This window comes from Coccomyxa subellipsoidea, assembly GCF_000258705.1.
Source record: "Coccomyxa subellipsoidea C-169, whole genome shotgun sequence".
Taxonomy (NCBI): Eukaryota; Viridiplantae; Chlorophyta; class Trebouxiophyceae; family Coccomyxaceae; genus Coccomyxa; species Coccomyxa subellipsoidea.
Genome location: NW_005178041.1, coordinates 3,522,924 through 3,540,952, shown reverse-complemented (window position 1 = coordinate 3,540,952; position 18,029 = coordinate 3,522,924). Strand labels below are relative to the sequence as shown.

Below are 18,029 nucleotides of genomic sequence, written 5' to 3'. Positions count from 1 at the left end.
TATGTGACTTATTGGACGAGAGTACAGATTACTGTATAGCGGCAACAGCTGCTTCCCATTCAAATTTTACCGTGTGACCTCCTGCCAATTCTGGCAACGGAGCGATCTCCGAGACGTTCCGGCGCCTTCTAAGATATTGCAAGCAGTCTTGGACGGCAAATGGATGATGCTTCCAGCAATGGTGAGGGTTGCAGGTAGATTTGTGTCCCATCGCCTGGAGATTGCTGGGCAGTCCAGGTGCCTTTCTGACCATCTGCCTTGGTGCTTCTTGGGAACCTTCACCCCTTGGCAGGCGATGCAACGGTTACAATTTGATTGGTACATGTAAAAGAAAGGACTGACTTGTGATATAATCATCTAACTGGCTAGGTATAGGAATTCGACAGTTGATCTGGCGCAGTCATGCAGTTGCTCTGGTGTTTGCTCATTGTGGCAGTGTGTGATGCATGTCAACTTCCGGTAGAGTCCTTATTACCAACCTAATTGGTGATATTCTCCTGCCGATTCCCAGGTGCTTGAGGTCTGGAATCAGACACCACTTGCTCCCTCCAAGAAGAGTGCCCCTGCAGACCATAGCACCCTCATTCCGCCAGTTTCCCATAGTCGTCGCAATGAATGGACAAAAAGGCTTTTCCAGTAGCGCATCAGGTGCGACCCCTGTCCAAAGCTCTTTTTTCTTGTACCAGGTTGTCTGCACCTGCCAGCACTGTCCCTTCTCAGCAGGACTCTTGCATCCGGAATCAGATGAGCTGCGCCCATGGCACTTTTTCTGAAATATGGGAGATATTGCGGCGCTGCAGGGGGCAAGGAGCATGGCAGGAAGAGAAGCAGGAGCCCTGGTGTTGTGGCGGAACATGGGCAGTTCAGTCCAGCTGGCCAGAAGCCTTTGCAGCAGCAGGCACCGCCACAGCAGCCGCCTCCAAAAGAGCAGCAGCAGCAGCAGGGGAGGAAGAAGGCGAGAAAGATGACGCCAGAGGGGGGCCTGCGCGCAGATATCTTCAAGGCTGCCAAGGAGAATGACCCGCTTGGAGGCCTTGCAGCCTACGACCGAGCTGTTGCTGAAGGTGCTTCTCCTTGATGTGCCTGCTTCCCCTCTCCTCCAAGACAGCAATATTCCCCCCTTGCATGCATGCAAGGGCATCAAGTCCTGCTGCTTCGTTGCAGTTATCATCACCTCCCAAAAGGAGACTTATTGACCCTATATGAGGGATGCTTCCATGCTTCCACACGTGCATGAGCATGGCTGAATGAACACATGTTGAATGAGGTTTCTTCTAGGCATGCATATAGGCTCACTTACAAGATGATTTGATTGAAATTAATTCAATTGCAGCGATGAGCACGGCTGCAGGAACTTGAGGTGATTGTGCTGTTACACATGCATGCGTGCAGGCATCAGCATGGGCAACGACCTGTTTGAGACGCTGCTGTACCTGTGCTCGGGCGGCCAGGCATGGGATGCCAAGCTGCCTGCACCTGCCCAGACAGACGCCAAATCAGCCTCACAGCCAGGTACCTCTTCTGCTGGTGCCGTTTTCGCTGCTGCATCCCTACGTTTTTGTCAATGCATTGTGAATGTATCACCGCTGTGCTTACTGTGTAGATCAGAATGCTATAGTGTAGGCCAATGGCTCGCTTTGGGCAAGCTTACAGGCATGTGCAGTAGTCTGAAAACACTTTACCCACTGACTGTCTATATTCCTTACATTCCTTAGAGGGATGGCTGCATCATGGCTTTCCCTTTCTGGGTCAAAGACTTTGGACTTTCGGACTTTCTATCGAGTTTTCTGTGCCACTGGTGCAGGGGAGGATGTTGACGCCAGGAAAGCAGCCCACAAAGAGGCCAGCACATCTGGGCAGGCCACTTCAGGCAACGGTGCCACACCGGAGCAGGCTTTGCAGCGAGAAAGCATTGACAAAGCCGCGCACATGACCTCTGAGGTGCGCACTAGTCCAAACAAACTCATGAAGCTGACCTGACAGTGACGCAGCAAGGCATGTGCTGATTGCTGGATTGGCACACATTGCCTGGGTCTTACTTGTTTGTGAGGCCGCTTGTTTGGGGCAGTTTTGGGGTAAGTATTCTGACAAACAAAGACAATCTGTGATTCTTGCGTGGACTCTGATGTGAAACATCTGCGCACGAGCAGGAGTGGGTGAAAGTGGCACGGCGCGGCAAGGAGCTGTGGCAGACACTGAAGGAGCGAGGGGGCGGCAAATCAGAGGTGTGCCCTTTGATTGCATGTCCACATCTGCTCATCGAGTCTGTTTTCATTCTAGTCCGCTAATGACCCTCAATCAAGCACCCCTGAGTACTGCTGAGCTGTGGAGTAAGTCACGTTGCCCACCTTGCCTACGACGTGCCTATGACAATCAAGGCAGGTTGCGAGAAATGGCGTTACTGTTCTCTGCTGAGAAGTCTCTTGTGAAGTGCCTCCTAGTATGGCGTCACTGCAAGATATCACCGACTCACAACGCCGTTGAATGGGTGCGCCAGGTGTGTTACACGGCGCTGGCGCGCATGGCTGCGACGGAGGGGAAGCCAGATCAGGCGCTGGACGCTGCCAGGGAAGCGCTAGCGACGGGCCTCCATCTGAAACTGCGCAGCTTTGTTCCCGCCCTCAAAGCCTACTGCGCCGCCGGCAACGTGGACGCAGCCTTCAAGGTGAGCGCAGAGATGCTGGCTACTTGCCTGAAAACATTCTATTGATGTCTCATTGGCAGATCGCATGTTTTCCCAGTACAATCCATACGATATTATCCTGAATACAATTCTCATCCCCCTGGACCATTGTATGTTCATGGGGATGAGAGTTGGATGCTGGAGTGCACAAGCTGGACCTGACATGCTTTCTGAAAGCTCTCTTAAGTGCATGGCCCCAGCTTATGGCATTGGAGGAAAGCACTGCAAAATCTCTGACTACATGGTCACAGCGCGTCATGTCTTCAGCTTCTGGCCTTAAAAATTACAACAAGAATTCATTGGTCCTTCCGCAGCGACAGCTATCTGAGGCCGCCAGGGGTGCGATGCCAGGTGGACGAGCTGATAGCGGAGCAGGAGCTGGACCTGACTGAGGATGAGTACGCATTACTCATCGGGGTGTGCGCTTATGGGGCCGTGTGGGCTCGCGCGGAGGGGGTGCTGACGCGAATTGCCCGGGAGCTGACGGCGCTGCAGGAGGGAACGCTGGCCGCCGTGGAACGCTTCTTCAGGTGGGTTGCCCGATCCTGTCTGCCTCTCTAGAGCCTAGTCTGGCCTGCCTGTGAATGAGGAAGGGGCCATGAGGGCCTAGCAGCTGGCAGAGGGACCTCTGCGGCAAGATTGCGCAAACTCTGTAGTTGTTGCTACTTAGTAGCAGCCGATCTCCGCCCACTGTAGGTCTAGCTACTAGTCTGACCTGCCATTGTAGTGGCGCAGCTTCAAGGAATCTTAGATCAACAGCCTTGCAAACAACAGCTTTGCAGAGAACAGCACAGTGTCAGGCATACAAGAGTTTCAGCAGCAGAGTGTGCAGCAGAACACTCATAGGAACAGGCAGTCTCACACTTCTGAAGAATGAATGAAGGAGATTGTTAATGGGGGGACGATGGATCTTGTTCTGCTGAAAGGGCCAGGCGCTCTGAAGATGCAGCGTGCCGCTGCAGCATCCGCTCGCACAAGGAGGCCTGCAATAATGTGTGGAAGTTCCTTATGCCTTGTGGTTGTGCATGTTGCAGGTCACCGAGTGCGGCCCAGTCGCTAGGAGAGGGCCAGTCATGGGTGCTGGAGCGGTGCAGCGTCAGCGAGAGCGGGCAGCCGAGCTGCTGCGATGGGCAGCTCGAGGTGCCCATTTCCACCCGCGCCCAAATATTGCATGTACACAATATGTTCTGACACCCTACGTCTGCCCGTTGCCGGCACGCAATCTTCTCAGAATGCCCTCAACACGCCTGGCAGACAAGGACCCAGCCACGGACAGGCTGTGCGGCACTATTGGTTAGATTTAAGGCATGGCATGTTTTTTACTTGTTCTGTCGTCTGACGAAGTGTGTACCTATGAGTGTGTATGCACTAGCTACAGACAGCCCTGAGGCCTCCGCAGGGCGTGTGCCATGCCATGACACCGCCTCCATGCATCCAAATGCATTGGTAGATTAGTAATACGACCAAATTGTTAATCTTACTAATCTTTGCCGCAGGCGGTGGACCTGTCTCCGGAGGAGTACCACGCGTTTGCGGAGGGCATCGCGGCGCTGGCGAGGCAGAAGGAGAAGCGGCCGAGCGACTTTGACACGTTCCGGGCCTGGGTTGATCGTAACGGCCCTTACGGGTGCCTCATTGACGGCGCCAACGTGGCGCTGTTCGGCCAGAACTGGGAAGCCGGCGGCTTCAGCTTCGCGCAGATCTCTGCGGTGCTTGACCAACTTCGCGAGGAACGTCCGGACCTGAAGCCCCTGCTGGTGATTCACATTGCTAAACACGGCCTGAGGAAAGGTTGTCATTATTATCATTGTTGTTAGACAAGCCATTTGCAAACAAGCTACAGTCCAAGGCTGCCAAAATGAGCCGCCCTGTGGTTGTTGAAAATTGCCCGAGATGCCCCTCTATCAATTTGCCAGTTGGAGAGTTCTGGAATTGTCATACGCCTGACATCTGGCATGCGTCCTTTGCCAAGTGCTATTCGTAGCAGCCTTGCATGGAGACGGGCTGGCACCCAGTCAAGTGTACCATGCAACCAGGACTGCATCTTTAGTACACAGTGCCTGGCCCCCATCGCTCTGTGAAACAAATGACTAGTCACCGTGCAAACAACCACAAGTCTGAAAGATCGCATGCTGTGCGCAGATGCTGCACCAGTCACGGGTGAAGGCGGAGCTTGCCAGGGAACGCCGCGCGGCAGCTCTGCTGGAGCGCCTCAGAAGGGACCACCTCTTCTATACGACCCCCTTCGGCTCCAACGACGACTGGTACTGGCTCTACGCTGCCGTCAAATCAGGTGATCCCTGGCACTCCCATTCTAGCATGGTCCATTCAGAGCCTACCTTGATTGTGTACTGCAACAAGTTGACTCGATGTGACCCTGGAGTGATGTGCTAGTCATACGTCTTTGATGCATTGTGAAATATTGGGCCGCCTGCCCACTATGTGACATGGGGTGATAGTGCGGGTTTATTCATTGGTGCAGTGAAAAATGTGATACGGAAAGGCAGGCAGGGGTGATGAGCATGCGTTGATTTCTGTGCAGGCCCGGATGCGCTGATAGTGAGCTGCGATGAGATGAGGGATCACCTGTTCCAGCTGCTGGCTCCCAAGTACTTTCGAAAATGGAAACAGCGCCACCAGGTCTACTTCAAGTGAGCGCCCAGCACTCTTATGCCATATATTGTGGTCTTGGTGCCTGATATGTCTGCGCTTGAGCAAATTTGTCATGTTTGCGGCATCACAAAGAGGTGTGACAAGCTCGCCTTAATGGCATACACTGCACGATTGCAGTGTATTGGCTTTGCAGCACGCCCTGCATTGCCTGGGTGCTTTGATGGCTGCCAGGCTGCACGTGACCAAGCCAGCTAGGCTGCTGTGCCTCATGTGGTTATTGCTGATCAGTGGTGACTCATCTCCGGTGCATGCAATGCAGGTTCGCGCCAAAGGGACGCGCAGTGCTGACTCACCCTGCGCCGTACACTGTGTGCACACAGCACCTGCTTGTGTCCAACGCTTGGCTGTTCCCTTCTGCAGAGTCTGACCAGTGGCTGTGCGCCCGTCCATCTCAGTAGGAGTTATTGACTCTCAGAAGCCTAGACTTGCTGGGAGAGGCAAATTCTTGACTCTTTGATTTTGCAGGACTGTGGTTATGATAACCAGGTTATCAGGCTGTACCTTGTAAACGAGAGTTGGTTGACAATGATGGGGATCATAATTGTAAGGCAGTGCATGGATTTCTACATCATGATCAGGTCCGGTCCTCCTTGCAATTAATCGCAGTATTGCTCACTCCAAGCGCCCTGCTTTGCCGGCCAGGATCTCAGCGCCTCACGCCATGTGCATGCCGCAGATGCTTGCCTCAGAAGCATCGCGCATCTCCTCTGCCAACAGTGCTGATCACTGATCACTGAATGGCATTTATGACTGCGAACTGTGGCTGTGCACATGCGTAGAGATGAAGTGATTTAATGATTTCAAAGCAAATTCTGCGGAGACAGCTTGTTTCAGGGGAACACTGCATAAAATTCTTGGCTCTCAATGCACATGTGGTAGCCCACTGATTCTTTGCAGCAAAAAAGACTGTTGCTAGGGATAAGATTCCTTAGTAAATGCTGATAGGTGCTGACTGGGCCTGCCAAGAACAACCTTGGACTTGGGAGCTTTACGTTAACCTGGAAGTGTCAATCAGATGCGCGGGCGTCAGGGTAATTGGATCTTTTTAGCAGTGAGGAGTGTCGGAATGCCCCCAAAAGACCAAAGCTGGGACGGAATTAAGTAGAGTGGCCCAGAGTTTGCGCGAGAATGGACCACTCCCACGAAAATTCCCATGTTCCTCTTCTCAAGTGCGATGGCTCCACATATGACATGTATGGAGGAGGCACATGGAAGGGGCATTTCTGGCCTGGAGTCCTCTTTGTATTCTGGGGCTCGTGGTGGGCGGTGCGTGCTTTCACATCGCGCGTCCGAGAAGGCAGCAAGTACAGGAGCAAAGCCTGGTGGCCTGGCGTATATGCGATGGAGCCCCTCCTCAAAATCTTTGGACCTCCGATAGGCGTTCTTGTGGAGCTTCGTTTCGATCACTCCGAGTTCCTGTGAGTCTCTGCTAACTTGTCGATGCCTCAATGGTGCGGCATTGAAGGCAAAATGTAATCTTGCAGCTGGCGTCCTTCTTCATCTGTGCTGGATGCAGGACCTTGTTATGCCGAGATGGGCGCTTTTCTCTTCAAAACATGCACAACTACCAGCATGCAGCTTCATATCCAGCCTTCGTAGTCTCAGGTGAGTCCCACCTCAGGCGCAAGGGGCGCCATCAGTGGTGCACTGTGAAATCCGCTGTACCGTTGTCAGCCAAACTGGTAGACAGACATCCTGATACATCTGTCCCAAGTAACATGACCATTGCAGACGAGTATGATCACAATGTCAGGCACTGGGGCTAGAGGCAGACCATTGAAGAGCTGGATTGACTATGTGAGAGATGACCTTGATGCTATCGGGCATGCATATGACTGGTGGAGAGAGTGCAAGAATCGTAAAGACTGGAGAGCAAGACTTCAGGCGTTGCTTGACGTAGTCCTTAAGGACCGGGAAAACGTGTAATGCACATGACCATGTCTTTCCCGGTATGCAGGTCTTGTTGATCTGCTCGGCACAAAGGTCCAACTGCCACCGGGAACAGAGCAGGTGAGCAATTCTGCAATGAAATTTTGAGTCAACGACAGTTTCTCTTCTGATGTGCTAGCTTCTGCTTGCATGCCAACAAATCTCCGCCCAGGCTGGCGGGGGAAGATATAGGTACTGAGCACCGTGTTTGCTGAACCTTGCTTGGATCTGGCAAGCCATCAAGGGGTAGGCGTTTGGCAGCCTTCAACTGCAGCTTGTCTGCAGACGCACCTTGCCTGTTGGCAGGAAAGCGCGTCATACTTTTATCATGAGGATTGCCAAGTTTGACGGAATGCAGACACATGAGAATTTTGAGATATGAAGATGGGCTGTGACAGACTGCCTACAAGACTAATGACCCTCAGGTGGCTCCCAACAGGTCTTTACCATGCAACAATATAATAGTAATGATGACAAAACATATGCAGGTATTCCTCACGCTGGCATTTGGCGCCGAGGCGTTCCTGATGTCCTCCCACAAGAAGCACGAGGCTCTGGACGCAACAGTGCATGGCCTGCTGGCGCTGACAATGTGGGCATGCACGCTTTGCACGCTGGGCGAACTCTTTGCGCGGCATAGCATGCTTGCCACGGCCGGCCGCACCCTCAGCTGCCTGATGCAGGGCATGTGGCTCATCCAGGTGACAAATCCTGCACCTCTTACTAATCCTTCACTGGATATTAGTCTCCCACCTTGAATAAGGTCCCTTCTGCCAGCAAGATCGGCAGCGTCTCTGCAGTGCATATTTTGCTGAGGCAGCAGTAGTCCAGCAAGTGCACTGCTCTTTGCTGGTGCAGGGCATATGGCTCATCCAGGTGATGAAGTTCCTGTAGAGTTGCACCTAAGAAACGGGGTTCCAATTACAGTCCAGGGCCCAGAGATGTTTGTTTTGGCGATGCGCCATGTTCACATCATGAGGCAGCCTTCCTCCCACTGCCTTGTGTGTCGTGCATCCTGTCCTACGTCGTTTCTAGTCATGATGGGATCCATTGTCCCGATAAGGGTGGCATGCATGCATATGGCCTCCAGTTTCAGCTGTGCACAGCACTGCTTTCAGCATTTGTATATGCCCCTGAAGGTGGTTAATAGGCAGATTGGGACAATTTTGTGGACTTACCAGGGCTGATCTTCCGGCACAAGCTAGTATATGTGAGACATCACTTGAAACAATTCTGTGTGCGCCCTGCAGATTGGGCAGATCATGCACACCACCCCGCTGCCCTGGAGGACGGATGAGTCAGTGGCGGGGATAATGCTGGCGCCTGTTCTATTCGCCATGCTGACACTCTTGTGCGCCGTCATCCTGCTCGCACTCTACCTCATCCTGCAGGTAAAGTCATCTGGCCCATTTACCTGACTAATACATCCTATTTGCAAAAATTGCAAGGAGTGCACGAGTCATCCTTGAGGATGTGTCTCACTTGAGACTCAGGCTGAGAAAAAAACAGTCTGAAAGAGCCTTGTCAGTCAGATGCAAGTGGCATTGTTCACCAAAATGGACCCACGGGAACAATCTTTGACTGGCGCTTGTGGCAGAACAGACTGGCATGGGATTTCCCTAGAACTGGGAATATCATGCCGCATTGTGGCGCCACAAGTACCAGTCAGAGGAACTTGAATCACTAGCTAGAGTCTTGAAAATTTCTGCCCTTGACAGGGTCCCCTTGACCTAGATTGGCATGGGGTGTAGGCTTGGCACAACAGGAGTCCCAGTCAACACAGCCGCCTGCCCCTTAGTGACAGCCTGGCAGAGATCAACTTCCCAGACATGATCCACAGCGGCGGCGACTCTGCCCACGAGAACTCTGGTGAGCTTCTGTAAAACACTTGCATGCTCTGCTAAACACTTCATCATGATCCTACAGGCATGCCATGCATGATGCCATGCATGTGTTCAGAAGCTCTGCTCATGCAGAATTATAACCAGGGCCCCTAGAAAGGTCCAAGGTAGCCTCAACAGCACTTTCTTTTCTGCGCATCTGGCCACTCCCCGGAAGTAGGCAACCTATTTATTACATGTGTCCGGTGTAACACGAAAGCCAGGCAGGATGGTGATTGTCTAGGCCTGGATTTGTCTGTGTAGCCTCTAAAACTTTATGCGCGAGGGAAGTGAGGACACTTCTCCCCTTAGAAGGTATTTAAGTTATGGGCAATGTTTGGTGCAGACTCCTCAGGCAGCGAGAGCGAGGGGAGGCTGGCAGGACAGCCCAAGCCAGGCAGGAGGCAGCAACTGCGCAAGGCCTTCCAGCTTCTCAGCCCCATCCACGAGCCAAAAGACAAGGGGGGTCACCTGGTCTGACAGCAGTGAAGGCGCCTGCTTTTGCAAGCTCTGTGGGGTGTATCCACCAAAAATTGGGTGGATACACCCCACAAAAAATGAGATTATATTGGCGTGTTCAACACTTGGCACTTGTGTTTTATTCTGCTTTTGTTGCTCTTACTCTCAATGTGTCCATATGGGCAGTGAAGGGCGGTGTGATCAGGCGATAGCCAGGCATGATCAGCGCTTGATCATTGTGAATTGACGGGTCACTTAATACTTTTAACTTGAGAGACAGCCGCAAGCCTGCAGCCAGGCTGGATAGCTCTTGGACAGCTGAACATCCAGAGCTGCAGGGATAAAGAGAACAAAGGGTGCATGCGCACTTCTATGAACAAAATGTGCTCGTTAAAGGGTGAGGCAGATGAAGTGGTAGAAAGAATGGGAAAAAGGATGCCACAGCAGCACCCAGGCACCTCGATGGGACCTGGATGCTGCTGATAGAGATCGGAACAAAGTCATAGACAAAAGAGAGTCACGCAAAGTCGAACTAAAGTGAATACATTGCATCAAGCACTTGCAAGTGTCATTCAATGTCAGCCAGTCTGTCAGTCCAGAGATATATCTATCTATATGGTGTGAAATTGTTTCCTGAGGAAGCCCGATAATTGCCCGTGATTTTTTATCAAAGTGCCGTCCAGATTGAGGATAGAGAACCTGTGGTACGCGAGTTTTGATGTAGCCAACCCAAACAGATCGACCTCAAGCAAGTGCCTTGGGGATTTGACTGCAACACAGAGACTAGGTGACCACACATCATTTATGACTACATGTGCACACATGCATGCGCGCAGTTGACCAAAGCATATTTGAAATTAGCAGCTGCGCTAGTAGCACGTAGGATAAACAACACTGATTCCATAGTGTTCAACAATCACAACTTCTAACGAAAGAATCTTTGTGGCGCCATAATGCTCACATTACTCCTCACCCATCTCATCCTCATCGTCCACTTTTGGAGCCAGGTAGAAACTGCACCACACAGCTTTTCGGTCAACTGTAGAGATCTCACGCAGAGGCTATAGATGCACTGCGAGGCTGCCAGCAAAACATGCGCATGCGCACAAACATCGTTGCGTGAAACTTCACAAGGCAGAACGAGAACGCCTGCCAGATGGTTCCAGTATGCCAAGCAAAAGGTGGAAGCAATCTCTGCAGGTCATGCTCATGTGATCCGATAGTGCTTATTGGTGGACCATGCAACATACACACAGTCTCACAGATCGGCCCAGATGACTGGTTTTCAGACACAAAAGGGACATCTCATGACGAAATGTGCCAAGATTGATACATATCCTTGATGATCCGTGACAGACTGTGCCGGGGCTGCAAGACCCACCTGAGATGACCCATATCCTGTATCCGGTACTCCACCACCAAGGGCAAGTCCTTGGACAGCCGCAGAATGACCTGCACAGGCGTCTCAGCTCCTGAGCACCCCGTCTTGATTTTGTCGCAGACCTCAAAGACCTCTCTTCTACATATGAACTGAGATGCAGTATGGCAGTGTACTAGCAATCAAGAACCATTGCTCCCCTCTTCCCTTAACTCTAAAATGATATTCTTGGGAGAGGGGACCACATGGTGCCAGTACAGTGTTATATTGGGATGACACTGTACTGGCGTCTCACACCGGACAAATGCATCCATGTGGATTAGATGGAAAGAGGGGTCATGCCTGCGGGGAGAGTGGAGTGGCCTTGGCAAAGGAGTTGATGTACTTGAGCGCGAAACTGAGCGAGACCGGCTGCTGCAGGTCTATCACCGTCGCATCCTCCTGGTCCTTCACATTCGTGTTCTGCCTGTGCAGCAAAATCCAAACAAAAACATTAGCGGAAGAGATATGCAGGCATCAAAGCAGCGCGAGTGCCAGGGAGATATGAGGAAGGGCTGCCTCACAAGTGCACATTATGCATCAACGATACATTCAGCGCAGCCCATGCGGCACCCAAGCCTTGCTTGCAGGAACATCTGATGGCCGCTCACTTGGCAAAACAAGCCAGAGAAGTCTTCAAACAAGGTAGCGCATTCCCAGCCCAAAAAATTCCTGACAGGGGCAGGTGAAATAAACATAAAACTCTGAAGAGTCCTCTTCTCATGTATGCGATTGTGCTTGCCTAACAGTGATGTTGGCGCTGCCAATGTCCCCGCTGCTGGAGAACTTGATGCCGTCCTTTGTCACTGACATGAGTACCGTGTCCCCGATGGTGCCCAAGTCCCTGCCACACGAGAGTGCACCGCTCAACTTCACATGTACATCTACCAGATTCTTCTGCCATAGCCAAGCCAGGACTGTCTTCAAGCACCCCTGCTTTGCACTTCGGGTGCAAGTATGCCCTACTCAGGGCCATGAAGAGTAAATATCACGGACCCCACAAATGCCCCACTTTGAAGTGTGCGCAACAGCAAATGCATGATATTTGAGAGAGAGCATGTGTGTACTGCATATTGCAGGGTGAGATGGCGAGAAGATGTCCCACTTTGCTATCCGCTGGAACTCGCCAGAGGGCATCTTCACAGTTGCTGAGTACTCTGTGTCTGGAATGCCCAGCCTGTGCCACGCACAACAAAATTAGGCGCCACACAAGATCCCTCTGGCCTGGTCTAAGTCCTGATGTAATGTAGAGATGGCTGGCTCCTGTAATGCTGACACGGAGGGGTCATAGCAAGTGTTGGGTGGCGCACTGCTCGCTGTCAATGTCCATGAGCTTCAGCTCGAAGTCGCTGTGCCTCTCCTGGTTCACAGACTCAAAGAGGAACGTGAGGGAGTCTCCTGTGTCTTCTGCCTGTTACAAAACGGCACTTATCAAATCTCACCATCAACATGGACTCGCCAAAGCCACAGCTCAGGTTGTCAACACTTCCATTGGTATTGTACGGTTGGGACACCAACCTTCAAGGTGATGATGTCATCGTTTGCAGCACATTTGAGGCACTTGCTCATGTTATTCAGATTCATGCCTGCAGCAGAAATAACATTGCCATCATAAAAAGCGCAACCATTTGCAGGATGTCATTTGTTCTACACGCTCAAGTGGCAATGGGATCAGAATGGTTAAAAGAGACAGCTGTGCTTCTTCCTACCCATGCTGAGGTTCCGATCACAGCGGAAGTGTGCAAATCCATCAGATCGCAGCTGCATGGCCACCAAAGCCACATGGGATGTGTCCATAGCTTGCAAGCTCAGAGCAGAAGGACTGCACTCGAAATTTGCATCATTCACCAGGTCCTTCATAGCCTGCAAGAACGGCCGCGGCAGTCTACTTAGCAGTGACAATAGCACCTCAGATGAGGTACAACGCAGGATTGCAAGGGGAATACGACAACCGTTATCACAGTTTTGCAGCAAGCACACACCTCCAGAAGCTTTTTCAGCAAAACTGCTTGATCAAGGCGTGCCTCAAACATCTCGGAGTCCGCGCACTTCTCTTTCACTGATAGTTATCAACAGCAGTCAATCTAGTCTCTCTGTAATTTACAAGACAATTCACAGATTTCAATGAACAGGTAGTTCCGGAAAGAACTATGAGTTCCGAGATTTCGATCTAAAGATCAGGCAAGTTGCACAAGCCTTTGTCAGAATACGAGAGCAATTACGATCAGCCCCTAGACAGTCGCATAACAGTCTCTCTCGTCGATTAGGATGCAGGACGTCCTTTTGGCAGATCACGGTAGTGCCGTGCTGCGCCACGCATCAAAGCACACAAAGGGCAGGGGAGAATCAAAGTTTCGGAACAGGTTTCGGAACATTTGGTCCGGTCGTTTGAGCAGAAAAGTCCAAGCAAACACCTGTGGGCAATTAGCTGGATCTGTGTGTATAATTGTTCTTCGTAATACTCAGCTTGATTTGGAATTAGTAAAGCTTCCTTGCCACTGCACTATCTCTATACTCTATACTATAAAAATCGCATATCCCAGCGATCCCATGAATGTGATAGCATTCTGCTGAATAAATCGTAGTAAATTAAACAATCTTCGATGGTCTGCAGTACAAGCTACACGCAGATTGGCCAGACATTTGACAGATGTAGATTGACCGACACACATTCTGCTCAGAAGAATGTGAAGATATCGTACAGGACAAGAAGGCGCTTGCGCCATTTGCAATGTAGTCCAGGTACGAGCTAACGAAGAATTATAGCAATCTTGCAGACACGGCTGGTGTAATTTTTCATGCACGTACCTTCTCAGACACACATGCACCGCAGGCAGTGCACCTTCAGAGGCTGTGGAGGCAGGTGACGAGAGCGCCAGCAAAAGCGGAGGCAAGAAGAAATTTGGGTCCAGCTGGGATGCCAAAGAGGCAGGATCTACCGAGGGCACAGAGGAGGACTTCCTGTCCAACCTGGGGACAGCACAAAATTACAACATCAACGTCTCACATGGTACACTCCACCTGGTCCTCTTCAGCCCTTCTCTTGACAGCATCTTTTGGCAGCATTTTCGTATTCCACTATCCTTCCGATGTAATCACATGCATCTGAAAGAGCCATCATAGGCGTGTTAATGCTTACGGGCACTGACCTCTGATGTCTGATCTTGCAACAGGTCAGAGCAGCAAATTCATAGACCATCTCTTCACTGGGAATGTTCTAGGCCACGAGTCCGACATAGCCGACGGCAGCCTCCGCGGCTGGGAGTTCAGGAGCTTTGCCAATATAGTCGGCGACTACTATGTGTCCCCACGCTTCCTGGATGCTGTTGCGGTGCGCTTTGAGCTTATCCTGCTTACTTGCAAAGAGGAGGCTTGTTGCTGTTGCATGGTGCGCACTTGTGAAGCAGCCCTCCCTCCCATTTTTTAAAGCTCGCTCGGCCTTAATGTCTGCACTCTTCTTTCTCTATCTTGCCTAGATCTCTAGAGAAGGCAGGGCTTCGCAGGCCAGGCTCCTGCTAACTCTCTTGCCAAATCTGCACATGGATGGTATGCGTCATGGGAATGGCAGTAGGTCTGGCTTCTCTAGGTTCCTGTGAAAGCATTGTGCTGGCTTCATCTAAATCTGGCTGCACTGTGCAGATGCACATTGTGAAAAACTGGATGGTGGACAATGGCGCCTTTGACCCATCGCACAGAGTGCCCCTCATCCTCGGCATCTGGGGGCCCAAAGGGCAAGGTGTGCCTCGCTCTGACTGACTGCGCACTCTTTTGTCATAGTGCGCATTTCTGTATGCAATCCCATGCTATGGACAATTTTCCTCATTATGCATTTGCAAGAGCCCTCTCCACTGTCCTTGACATGTGCTACGGAACATCACGATTTGTCTCCTCAAGTGTGCTGTGCATCTCCTGCAGGGAAGACCTTTCAAACAGAGCTGACTTTTAAGAAGCTTGGGTGCGTTCCTGTCACTTGCTCATGTCCGATGATCCATAGCAAGTGCTTGCCATTCTGTACCTGCCTGCCACAGGGTAGTCTGCCAGCTGCTTTGTCGCATGCCGTGCCTGATTCTTCATCGGGTTGCGCAAGCAACCGCATGCATCCATGTTCGGTCACTTGTAGATGTGTCCTCTGTTCCAATCTGATGAGTACCACTGCATTGCCGCAGGATAGAGCCGGTGGTGATGAGCGCTGGAGAGCTGGAGTCAGAGTGGGCCGGGGCACCGGGGCGGCTGATCAGGGACAGGTACAGACTCTCATTTGCGTCATGAATCTCTAAGCTCAGTTCTTCAAAGCTACAAATGTAGTTCCCACTACAGAGGTGCTTGGTTCAGGCGCTTTGGGCTTTGCCCTGTGGTGGATTGAAATGGTGCTTCTGTTTTCCCAGTACACGGGCTGAATTTTGAAAATTTCAGCACAAGCGGTAGTTTGTCCACCAAAGAGGCGGCTTGGGGGTTTGACAGGTACAGGAGGGCTGCTGAGGTGGCAAAGGTGCGGGGGCGGCTGCCGTGCCTCATGATCAACGATTTGGACGCCGGTGTGGGTATTCAGGAGAATGTGCAGCGCACGGTGCGCTGCCAATCTTCTGACTGCGCCTGTACTGTCATTGCAATGTGCTTCCGCTTGGGCCATTGCGCGTTGCGCCCTTTGCAAGCAGCCGAGGCAATTTGCAGCCATGCTGCGATCGCACGCTGCACGCAGCCCGCGAAACATGTGGCATGTGCTCTGCTGTTGTGATTGTGTGCCCTCTGGTTGCTCTGCGCTGCAATTAATTCTAGCCACCCATCACAAGTAGGCCATTGGATGTCTCAGGAGTTCCCCAAGAGCGGTGCTCATGTAGTGAAGGACTGCTGCCACAGTACTTGGATCAAAGCAATCTGGAAGAGCAAATCATCAGGAATACTGACACTATGCATGACTGTTGTTGGCACAGGTGAATAACCAGATGGTGTCAGGGACCCTGATGAACCTGTGCGACAACCCCAACCGGGTGTCGGTCTTCCAAGTGTGGCGCGACTCAGACCTGGTGCAGCGGGTGCCCATAATTGTGACCGGCAACGACTTCTCCACCCTCTTCGCGCCCCTCGTGCGCGACGGCCGCATGGCTAAGTTTTATTGGGAGCCGGACCGCATCGATCTCCTCAACATCCTCCACCAAATGTACAAGGTGAGATTGCTCAGCTGACGCTCACGCTGCCTTGTGTGTCGTGTATTCTCTTAGTCCTCATCTTTGTTTCACGAAGATCACATAAGTTGCATGCTGATGTCCTGGGAATATTAGTGCAGCTGATCTGCAGTCTTCCAGATTTCCAGGAGGGACAGCATTGCTGGGACACTATACAGGGAATCTGTGAGGGGAACTCCGCACTACAATGCCATGCACTGAGCTGACCGTTGGGATTATCAGCTCCGCAGATTCATCCTGGCTGCGCAAGAGCACCCGGCAAGACCTTGTGTATTTGTGAAGCTCCAGGCCTGATAAACTCCGCCGAGCTGTACGGCGCAGGAGGATGGTCTGAGCGTGGAGGATACCCAAACGCTGCTGGACACCTTCCCGGGGCAGTCACTCGATTTCTTTGGGGCGCTGCGCGCAGCCACCTATGACAACCAGATCCGGCGGTGGATCAAGGAGGAAGTGGTCAAGGCTGACATCACCGACGAGGACGCCAACATGCGCGAGCTCTCTAAAAGGCTCATCGACCAGTGAGCCCCCTTTGCTTCCTCATACAGCGCTCATGTCGTTCCTGCTCCATGTCTTGGCAGAGCAGCTGGCTCTCTTTGGACCTTGTAGAGCTTCCCAGAACTTCTGAGATCTACAGGAATCTTGGGGTCAGAAGGCTATCGATCCTCAGCGCTGCAGCGTGGTAGCCTTGACATTTGATAGCATTGCAGTACCATTCTACAAGAGCAGAAGGAGATGTCATGAGCATGCATGTTGTGCGCAGGAAGGATCTGCCATCCTTTGAGCCGGTGGACCTCAAGCTGGAGGATCTGCTGAAGGAGGGGCACAGGCTAGCAGAGGAGCAGGAGAACGTGAACAGATTGAAACTTTCGGAGGAGTACATGAAGAATTCTGGCGGCGGGGGTGTGAGTCTTATTGGTCTGCAAGGTTGAGGCTGAGCGAAAGAAGTCTCGTGAGCATGACAAAAGAGGCCGGAGAGCATTTTAGACATAACAGGACATAAGTACATGACTTGGAGCGTAACCTTTAGTGTAGTGGAAGTCAAGAGCTCTTGAGAAGCAATGGAGAGAGGGGTGCCTCGTGATCGTGACCTAATCAGGGTGTTGACCTAGCTAGTGGTGATCTGAGTGTTTTGGTGGGCAGACAGGGTTGCGAGAGAGTGAGAATTGCTGTTGGACCCACAGAGTAGCAGTGAGACGAAGTGAACGATATTGACGTGCCATAGCCTGATCCGTATTTTCAAGCGGGAGCATCATTGTTTCCTTGATAAGGATGTCTTGTGCGATTGAACCTTAAGTGTGTTTACATGAAGAAACTGACCTCCACCAGCCCCACTTTGCTGTTCTTGTGGAGACTGAAGGACGTAGAGGCTCTCAATGTTCAGTCTGGTCTGACTTGTCATCATTGCGCAAGAGGTACCGGCAGCTGCAGGCCTCAGACAGTCATTGAGAGGGGGGCCGCAGCGGGGGGACCGCTTCAGGGCGCACTGCTTTCGAGGCGCTGCACGTTTCTCTTTCACACAGGTCCTACTGCTTGAGAGGTGGGTGCTTTGGCATTGTGGAAGTTCAAGAGATTCTGGTGCAGCATCTACGACAGCAGCAGGCGGAGGAGCAACGAGAAGGGGCGCCCAGCATAGTTGGCGTAAGGAAGGACGTCGTCTATTCGTCATAGGGAGGACTCTGATACGGAGGCAGCGGGAATTGGAGACAAAGGACAATCGGAACGTGGATGAGGGGAGCTTGTAGCTGATACGTGATTCAGGAAAGCTTCCGGCAGCCGCAAGCCGAGGAAAGCCGAAAAAGATATAG

At 51.8% G+C, this 18,029-nt stretch overlaps 4 protein-coding genes across 4 annotated transcripts; 3 read left to right on the top strand and 1 right to left on the bottom strand.

The window, feature by feature from the left end:
* Positions 1 to 611: 611 nt before the first annotated feature.
* On the top strand, positions 612 to 5,754 carry COCSUDRAFT_59444 (hypothetical protein; the record flags this gene model as incomplete). The annotated part of the gene is made up of 12 exons (XM_005651436.1): positions 612 to 648; positions 801 to 1,064; positions 1,393 to 1,512; positions 1,805 to 1,941; positions 2,151 to 2,225; positions 2,498 to 2,665; positions 3,035 to 3,213; positions 3,718 to 3,823; positions 4,180 to 4,440; positions 4,826 to 4,976; positions 5,226 to 5,334; positions 5,616 to 5,754. 12 exons carry the CDS (start codon positions 612 to 614, stop codon positions 5,752 to 5,754), a joined length of 1,746 nt encoding a protein of 581 aa, XP_005651493.1.
* An 810-nt stretch (positions 5,755 to 6,564) lies between these two features.
* Positions 6,565 to 9,645, top strand: COCSUDRAFT_39894 (hypothetical protein; the record flags this gene model as incomplete). The annotated part of the gene is made up of 7 exons (XM_005651435.1): positions 6,565 to 6,622; positions 7,314 to 7,366; positions 7,774 to 7,986; positions 8,144 to 8,161; positions 8,536 to 8,676; positions 9,037 to 9,154; positions 9,512 to 9,645. The coding sequence occupies 7 exons, from the start codon at positions 6,565 to 6,567 to the stop codon at positions 9,643 to 9,645; spliced, it is 735 nt and encodes a 244-aa protein (XP_005651492.1).
* Positions 9,646 to 10,586: 941 nt separating this feature from the next.
* Positions 10,587 to 13,074, bottom strand: COCSUDRAFT_35298 (proliferating cell nuclear antigen; the record flags this gene model as incomplete). The annotated part of the gene is made up of 9 exons (XM_005651434.1): positions 10,587 to 10,638; positions 11,006 to 11,076; positions 11,345 to 11,468; positions 11,784 to 11,885; positions 12,147 to 12,218; positions 12,352 to 12,452; positions 12,560 to 12,627; positions 12,751 to 12,904; positions 13,024 to 13,074. The coding sequence occupies 9 exons, from the start codon at positions 13,072 to 13,074 to the stop codon at positions 10,587 to 10,589; spliced, it is 795 nt and encodes a 264-aa protein (XP_005651491.1).
* Positions 13,075 to 13,933: 859 nt separating this feature from the next.
* COCSUDRAFT_11792 (hypothetical protein) lies at positions 13,934 to 17,153 on the top strand (the record flags this gene model as incomplete). Its single annotated transcript, XM_005651433.1, has 9 exons — positions 13,934 to 14,051; positions 14,215 to 14,372; positions 14,681 to 14,777; positions 14,957 to 14,996; positions 15,208 to 15,285; positions 15,503 to 15,608; positions 15,973 to 16,206; positions 16,546 to 16,742; positions 16,967 to 17,153. Coding segments are annotated over 9 exons (1,215 nt in total), but the record flags the coding sequence as incomplete, so codon positions are not given.
* Between the last annotated feature and the right edge of the window lie 876 nt (positions 17,154 to 18,029).